Below are 9,282 nucleotides of genomic sequence, written 5' to 3'. Positions count from 1 at the left end.
AGTTTCAAGAGACTTATCCTTCAATTTTTGGTGATTGTTTCAGGCCTCTGATTGGGAACTGACACCTCAAAGTAGATGATTTATTACTGTGCATAGTGGATATAGTTACTGCAGAAACTGGGTGGTCATCCATTGTGAAAGAAGACTCAAGCAAGATGCACAGACAACTAGACAAGTATAGTGTTCCCAGTTATTGCAGAAACTGAGTAATTGTTGAGCCCGAAGAGAGACTTACGTAGCAAAAGGCACAGACAACTAAATTAATAAAGAGATCCTATCCGCGGCAGAAAATTATTAATCATTCAGGGTGAAGAGAGATTTGTAGAAAGAGGCACGGACAGGCAAACAAGCACAGCGGTTCTGGCTGCTGCAGAAAACGAGGTGCAGAGTGAGTCCTTTCTAAGCGTGTCGTCATTACCGCCACAAGTGTTCCCTCACGTGCCTTCAGCCGCCTGTGTTCGCGCCATGTCAAGTCGCCAGTGCTCGCCAATGTCAGGGACGACAGGCAGTGTAGGAGCGGCAGCAGCAGCAGCAGCAGCGTCAACACGTGCTGAGCTACGTGACCCCGATGGCGGAGATAAGAGAGGGTGAAATACACTGAGGGATTAATAGCAAGTAAGCACACAGAGTAGCGGCCCGCCGGGTTTTAATTAACTCTTTTGTGAATATAATGACTGCCTGTACGCAGATCGGAATCAGGACTATCTTTACAGCAAACCATAATAGAAAATGCGTTATAATTAAAAGAATAAAAACGCAGCGGCGAAACTGGACGCTCAGGATTAATAAATCTAGCCAAACTGCGTCCTGATAAGTAGTAGATTGACAGCGCGCTGGCAGGCAACGGTGGGTCGCGTTTTGCACCGAAACATGAGACGGACCCACTCACACGAACAGGTGGCAGTGAGGCAGTGAGATTTGATGCTGTCCACACTCCTTCATCGCGGCCACTCACGTCAAGAACAGCAATCTCAAGCACTGTATTTCCGCTTGATTAAACATTTTTTACCAGTAACGAAGGCTGACCAAAGGTTACATAGATAACAAAAAACCCTAATTGCCTTTTCTACAAAATTATACAAAATGGTCGAATTGAAATGAAGTAAGGTTGAAGAAAATCCACGTGATGTACTTCAGGGAAAAAGAGGAGCAGTGTCTGTGAATAAACTTAAAGGTAAAAAAAAGCTTAGTTGCCCCTCCCGAAAAGTTGATATGAAATGTTTTAATTGAAAAAGAGTGAAGTTAAGGAAAAAGTACACGTAACGCACTTCAGGAAAGAAGAACGAGAGGCTTTCAACATGCAAGGAGAGAATGCAAGGGCGCGAATAGACGGACGCTCTTCTGCCGATAGATAGACAGATCGATAGAGAGAGAGAGAGAGAGAGAGAGAGAGAGAGAGGTAGACGAATATAGACAGATATCTTAATGCATTGAGGAACCCGGTCAAGGACAAAACATAGGTATAAAAGGAAAAAAAAAAGGGCGTCTAACTTTGTCGCTACTAAAAAAGAACCGGCAAAAAACGTCCGCAAGAAAGGACAATTACGTAGATAACCAACTATATGAATAAACAGATAAACATACTGATAGATAGACACACATACAGATAGATAAATAATACTGTGTACGAGTACAATATTTCATTTGATGCATACATTTGTCTTGTTTTCATGATTTATTTGCACAAAGCACCGTTCGTTGTCTTCCCCACACTCCTCTGCCTGGGAACGTAAATTAATCTCAGTGACTTGCATGTAATCCGTCAAAATTTTCCCCTTCAGCTTGAGTTGCTCGGGAGATTTACACACACACACACACACACACACACACACACACACACACACACACACACACACACACACACACACACACACACAGCCCCCCCTCTCTCTCTCTCTCTCGCAATCCATTACCTTCACCTTCATTGACTTGGAAGAAAGTCGTTCTTTTCTCTCAATGTTAGGAGCCGTCGTTACTTTCTCTCCCTATGTACTTTACGACACCAGACCCCGGAAGGTTGACTAATAAAGATTTCAAAGGTATTGCTTCATATACCTGCGAGTTTCAGAACCTGAATCTCCACGTAAAAAGAAAGGGAGAAAAAAATAGACGATGATGATGCAAGACAACTTCTGGTACTTAGCTAGAAAAAAATAGTGAAAAAAAAAATTTGCCTTTAGCTCTATTCGTACAGTTTGACGGAAGCCGAGATTGAGTTATAGAAACTTGTCTATATCTCTCACAAAAAAATAAATAAATAGATAAATAAATACAGTGCTTAAATACATAATAAGTACAACAAGGAAGATAAGCGAGATAAGAAGTTCAGGGTGGTGAGTTTTGTGCAGGCCGAGATGCAGTGATAGAAATTAGCAAACATGTTTCAGACAGTGACCGCCACGTGTAGGCCTGATGGCTTCTCACACTTTCATGTAAATATATTTTTTCTCTTACAAATTCTTAACTAAAAACATCTATGACAAAAAACACGAAAGTTATAAATATCTGTTGGGATGCATGGCAGATGTACCGTGAGATTACACGTTCATTCACGGAAACATGAATAGTAAACCATTGTAGTAAACTGTTTGGGGAAGACGACGACTCGGTGTGCTTGTCCTAATCGACGGACACACACAGAGGCGAAGAAAGCTGAACTGAAAGACGAGAAGAGATGACCTGGCACATTTTCAAAGGGCTGAGTGTGTGTGTGTGTGTGTGTGTGGCGAGGGCGCGCGCATGACACGAGCACCGGGACATCACACTGAGCTAAGAAATTGGTTGCGAAGCTTCACATTATCCTATCGTGTTTATGGTCCGGCGTGATGAATGCCTGGCTGCCTCGCGCCGCCGGACCGAAGCTGCAGTCGCCGCCGCCGCCCCGCCGATGCAGCGCCGGATGGGGAGTGTGATACCATACTGAGCTAGAAATGAGCTTAGATTTTAGAGAGGAGATAGGCAAGCCAATCGAGAGGTCCCCCGCCGGCCTCGCGCTGGCGTATAGTGTTATATTGATGGAAGGAATATATTTAATTCATAAGCTGTGTTTCTGCCGCTCACTCCTCTGTCTGTCTGTTTGTTGCTTGGTAAAGAACAGCGGAGGTGGGTGAGGTGATGTGTGTTGTCTTCCTCCTTCCTTTTCCTCCTTCTCCCCCCCTACTCCTCCTCCTTGTCTTCCTCCTCTTTCCTCTCCCTCCTGTTTATGTTTATTGATTTATCAGACTGTCTATATATCTATCTATCTGTCCTTATTTCTTTTTTTTTTTTCTAGCATCTCTCTCTCTCTCTCTCTCTCTCTCTCTCTCTCTCTCTCTCTCTCTCTCTCTCTCTCTCTCTCTCTCTCTCTCTTACACACACACACACACACAATGTTTGAAGAAATATAATCGAAGAGAGACAGATATATAGATATAGATAAATAGAGAGATAAGCTGAGTGACTGACAGACAGCCTGGTGGATACAGATGGATAGAGGCAGGGAAGACTGAGAAGACATATTACAGATATACGGACAAATGAATAGCTTACATTATTTGGCTGTCTTTGAATCTTAGTCCGGCAATTAATTCATTTTTTATCGTGGTTTTGCTGCGAGTTATGTTTCGCTCTTTCGTCAAATCAAGTACCTTTTTTGGGGAAACAATAAAGTCTTTTTTGTTTTTTTGTTTTTTGTTTATTCATTTAGATCGTTACTTATCTTTTATCCAGTGTGATGAAAACTTGATCTCTCATATTTCCTGTATTTACGTGTGATTAAAGCATGCTAAGGGCGCATGGAAATAGGATGCTGAGAAAATATAAATTGTCACCGCCCCGCAAACAAACAAAAAAAAAAAAAAAAGAAAAAGAAAAGAAAGATGCCCAAATCGGATATCTTAATGCTCCTTTTCTGAAATAGTTCAAGTCATGGAAAGGAGGAAAAACAGAAACAGCTAGAGAGTTTGAGAGTTTACCAGTGAAAAGGATGAAAGGTGGAAGAAACCGGATAACTCTTGCAGCAGTGTGGTGGACGTAAGATTGGTGAGAGTAAAGCATAATGACTTACGGAATTGTCAGTTTCATAAAGACAGATTTTCTTATTAAAGGAAATTTTGTTTTTAGGTCAACGGCACAAATTATGAGTAAAGAAGAAGAAGAAGAAGAAGTAGTAGTAGTAAAAGAAGAAGAAAACGCTCAGAATGCATCATAAACAAATATAAGCACTCTATTTTGACATCAACGATCAGGAGGCAGAGTAGTGGGCGTGTCAGTGGCCGGTCTTCACACACATACTCACACCCCGTCAACAGCACCACAACACCCCGTCATCACCTCCACAACACCTGCCCCCCCTACCCTACCCGATCTTGCCACACACCCCGTCGCGCACCAACACCCAAACACTGGCCAGACACCCGCCTCGCCAATCCCCTGCCCAGCTGCACTCAATTCAGCACTGACCTCATCCCACCTTGCCAGCACTTAGCCCCGTGAGCACCAACTCTCAACACCCTCGCTCCGCCAACCTCAACATTATTGGACCAACAAAACCACTACTCGCTTTCCCGCTAACTTTCCGCCCCGCCAGGAGTCAGCGCCGTAACATGGGTGAGGAACAACTCTCAGCACGCAGAACACACGTCAATTATTCTTTGGCGCAAACGAAGAAATATACTGAGGCTGGAAATCAAAGGATGGTGATGTCATAGAGCAGTGAGCTATCGAGATATTTTGTGGTGATCGTGTGTGTGTGTGTGTGTGTGTGTGTTAGCGAAATTTGGGGTCTAAATATTTGCATGCATGAGCTAAATTGGTTTGGGAAGAGAGAAGAGAAATAAGAGTTAAATGGTGCGGCGGCATCCCCTCCTCACCTCACCGCGCCGGCCGCTCAACGCCAAAAATCAAAGTCATGCACAAAATATTTAGCAGATGCCTCTCCGGTGCTCCGTTTTGGCGCGAACAATGGGCCAAAGCGTCCCACGGCGTGAGGTAATTGCACTTCATGTTTTTATATAAGTCAATTAGCATATTTAATTACGATCACGCTGACCACCACTCCGGCCCCTGATATACTGGTCCCAATATATTCTGGCTGAAATATTGGGCATGATATATCAGTCGAAGACCTCGATCAAACCCGCTACTTGGACGCCTCTGCTCCTCGTCCCGTTTATCACGGAGCGGAGGAGGGGACGAGCCCGGCAGAGTGACGTGGCCGCCACCCCCTCGCTGTGACTCACTATAATCACATTTCACAGGCGACCACGGGGCTCAGGTGAGGCACAATAGGTTGACACAAAAGGGGGCTGAATGGAGGCCCTAGCGGCTGGTGAGGAAGATGGTGAGGGATGGTTCTGACACCGCCTGATGAACACACTGTGAAAATAAACTCGATTTGCACCTACATCACCTTCAGTCGTGGCCACAAACTCCGCTATCGCTTCTGGCTCAACTTCTGCCTCGGCTTTTAAATTGATTTACAGTTCCGGCGGAGTGAGGAGGAGGTGATGCGTGGAGAAACCCGACGTGAGGCTGTGAAAAGGCGTCCGGCGAGTCTCGGTGGGCGGTCTGGAGGTGGTTATGACGCCTGGCCGGGGGATGTGAGCTGCCTGCACCACACTTAACGCCACACACTTTATCGCCGCGTCTGAATCTTCCTCTAAAATAAAAAGGCCTTGTGTTCTTGTGTTCCTGTAGTCCACGTCTCTTTCGGGTGGCGGGCAGTGTACTGGTGTGGTTGGTATAGGCTGGGTGAGTCTGTACTGCTGCTAGATGTATAGTTTCGGTATTCGGAAGGGAGATTCATTAGGTAAGTGACGTGAAAAATAATGACAGGCCCGTCAGATCTCTCCTAATTTTTCATGCGATAGTGTCATTAAACTGCCTACTGGATGGCCGCGTGTGTGGATCTGGGAGCTGATGTCGACAGGGAATATATTGAGTGGCGATAAGCAACTGTAAGATTTGTGGAGGCTTCTTGGCGTCTTTGGGCCGCACTGGGCAGAGCTGCTCCTTGCACCTGTCAGATTTTTTTTTTTTTCGTGCACATTCACCAAATTTTTTTTTTCAATCAGCTCGCACCTCAATAAGGAATGTGACGAAGTGTGCTGTCTTGAATACGTGGCGTGTTGCTGTGAACCTTCGCTCAGTAACTTGAACCCAGTTACTTTTCTCGAGGGTGGAAACAACTTTATTACGGGTTCTCCTCTGATCACACAAGTGCGAGAAGAAATCACGAAGGAAACTAAGAATTGTGTCTGCTTTTTTTTTCTTTCTAGATTTCATTTCATTCAGTTGTGTAAACATTATAACTATAAGTCTCTTAGTATTCACATCACGATCTAGACAACAAGCATTGGTGCCTTGTAATCACCAGGACGTCTCTCCCCGCAGGTGAACCGCCCGCTCACCATGAAGAAGGAGGGCATCCAGACCCGCAACCGCAAGCTGAGCTCCAAGTCCAAGAAGAAGAAGGGAATGCTGGGCTTCCCGGACATGCTGAAGCCCCTGGACAAGGGCGGCTTTGGCAGCTTTGGTACCGGCGGCTCCGGGTTCGGCTCCATGTCCCACTACATGTACGGCGGCCAGATGCACGGCTCCTCCATGGCGGGCGGCTTCATGTCGGCGCCGCCCATGCACGGCATGTCCGCCATGTCGGGCGTCGGGCTCGGCCTCTCCTCCACCTCACAGATCCAGATCCCCTCCAGTCTGGGACTGCAGCCTCCCGTGGTGAGTCCCGGTGTTCCGTCACGTCAGTCACTGGCGGCCCGTCACCATCTGTGCACCTCTTATGTTACGATGTATGGTGACCGTGTCTTAGTAATACCAACTGTCACTTTTACCAACGGTGCACAAGAAATTAACTTCATTGATTTAGAACATATCTTAACTGTGAAGTACTGTATGCCTCCAAGTTTAAATTTTAAGAAGTTTTATATTTGTTTCCTCAGAATGGCTGGCGATCTGACTACACATGACCTGACGTCCTGTCCGTGACCTTATAGTGGGCGTGAAGACAGAGGAGCCGCCCCATTGAGCGTGGCACTGGGCGAGCCTGCTGGTGCCACCATGGCCCCTCTGCCTGCGGTGCCGCCCTCGAGTGGAGGCGGTGCTCCAGGACCCAGCCAGTGCCGCCCCCAGGACCAATGGCCACAAATACATTCCTTTCTTCGACATGGAACATTATTTTGCTTACAAGTTTCCCTTTGTGTCACATCTGCCCGCCCCCACCGCGGCTACGTGGAGGCGTGGAGGGGTCCCGTCAAGGCTGACGAGTGTTGTTGTCCCTTGGGCTGAATTGAGTCACAGTAAAATGTACGGCAGACATTGCTTTCCGTCGTGCCAGTTGACAAGAATAGTGACTGACTAAATAAATAAAGGTTATGTACCTAAGCCAATCACAATAGTCTGACGTGAAGCAATGATGAAACAACTGACAGCTCGAGGTTCGCCAGGAAAATGGTTCTGGTTCTGCCAATTATTTCAAATGCGATGGAACAAGTTTTATAAACATTTCTGCATCAGCGCGACGCTGTCACAAATATTTACCTGACTCGCACAGCTCCCAGCGACTGATGCGCCATAAAGCCTGAACTATTTTTAATGTGTTTAGTATACAAATAAAAAAAATAATTCTTGTTGTGATGTAAATAAAAACATATAGACTATCTAAGCCTAAAGAGCATATCTGTAAGCACTGGACGCATCGTGTGTCGGCATTGTTACTGCCGGTAGTCCAAACACGTCAAGTCATTCGGCCTCGCGTTCTCCGCTGAGTGTGTTGCGACGTCATCTGAGAGTCCCCGGCAGATCAAGAGTCCCGGGCCAGCCAAGAATCAGGGCAGTATGTCAGACGCTCATTTCCCTTCAGTAGGTGCTTGACGCCTGTGGGTGGCGGTGAAGGTGGGTGAGGCTTGGCGCCCACACCTGACATCCCCGAGCCTCGCCACACCAACATACAAATTATTATCGTGCATTATATTCTCTCTTTTGCCGACTTTGTCACGGTAAATTTGGCAGCTTGGGACGCGAGGCCACGGTAACACTGCCACTGATACTCTCGCTTAGTGATTCGTCTACGTAATATTCACTTTTTTTTCTCTATAACATACGGCAAGTTTATTCCTACAAAAAGTTTAATTATAAGACACTTGATCATTTCATCTGAATAATCCTGCACCTTATGATTACGTGAGGATTTTGATAGAAATAAAATATTAGTTTGCTGCATGTTCCTTTACAAGACCCAAAATTACCAGTCAATCAACGAGTGAGAGCATCAGTCACTGGCAGTGTCACCGTCCTCCCACGCCCTCATGTGATAAAATTATTGTGACAGACTTGGTGACGAGGGGTATATGTAGTGACGATGCTGTATTTGACTAAGAAAAACTTTCTAAACAACGAAAGATTTATAAGTAATGTATCATAACTAAGACTACATGAAAACAAATTTGAATACCAAGACTACCATCAGTACATTTGTCATGATAAAAAAAAAATAAATAAATAAAAAAATACAAAGTGCGATGCATCAATATATATTTTCAAAATGTCTGTGTATACAATAATTTCCCATTTTATTTTGCATTATATTTCTTCTTTCACTTATGAGTGTTTCAGAATCTCCGTTGGTTTAGCAAGAGCACGTGATGAGAGGCAGGAGAAGGAAGGGGAGGAGGGTGTGTAAAAGCAAGTAGTGTCGTGTCTCCAGGCATTCATTCCCTTGTGTTACTGTTTCTTATATAATCGTTGTGCTGTAAATGTTATGAAAAAAAAAAGTCGTCAGTTGATTTGTTTTGCTTTATATATAGAACGCCTTGAGTGTCACAATGCAGTGGTGTGGTGTGGTGTGATGGAGGTGTGTGTGTGTGTGTGTGTGTGTGTGTGTGTGTGTGTGTGTGTGTGTGTGTGTGTGTGTGTGTGTGTGTGTGTGTGTGTGTGTGTGTGTGTGTGTGTGTGTGTGTGTGTGTGTGTGTGTGTGTGTGTGTGTGTGTGTGTGTGAGAGAGAGAGAGAGAGAGAGAGAGAGAGAGAGAGAGAGAGAGAAACTGACAGAGAGAGAGAGAGAGAGAGAGAGAGAGAGAGAGAGAGAGAGAGAGAGAGAAACTGACAGAGAGAGAGAGAGAGAGAGAGAGAGAGAGAGAGAGAGAGAGAGAGAGAGAGAGAAAAAAAAAACTGACAGAGAAACTGACAGAAAGAGAGAGAGAGAGAGAGAGCTGTGTGTGTGTGCGTGTGTGTGTGTGTGTGTGTATCCCTCACAAACAGATGTGATGTCGTTTGTAAAAGTTTTCCTCCTGATCTCA

General features: G+C 45.3%; 1 protein-coding gene across 2 annotated transcripts in view; it reads left to right on the top strand.

Moving 5' to 3' along the window:
• LOC135101195 (GATA-binding factor C-like) overlaps positions 1 to 9,027 on the top strand; it is a 206,147-nt gene extending 197,120 nt beyond the window's left edge. For both annotated transcript variants that reach the window (XM_064004805.1, XM_064004804.1), the window contains exons 6-7: positions 6,373 to 6,708; positions 6,930 to 9,027. In XM_064004805.1, coding sequence (XP_063860875.1) covers positions 6,373 to 6,708; positions 6,930 to 6,956 — 363 coding nt within the window. In that variant the 3' untranslated portion in view covers positions 6,957 to 9,027. The remainder of the gene's footprint in view (positions 1 to 6,372; positions 6,709 to 6,929) is intronic.
• The last annotated feature ends 255 nt before the right edge of the window (positions 9,028 to 9,282 follow it).

This window comes from Scylla paramamosain, chromosome 6 (assembly GCF_035594125.1).
Source record: "Scylla paramamosain isolate STU-SP2022 chromosome 6, ASM3559412v1, whole genome shotgun sequence".
NCBI lineage: Eukaryota > Metazoa > Arthropoda > Malacostraca > Decapoda > Portunidae > Scylla > Scylla paramamosain.
This window is presented reverse-complemented; position numbering and strand designations above follow the sequence as displayed.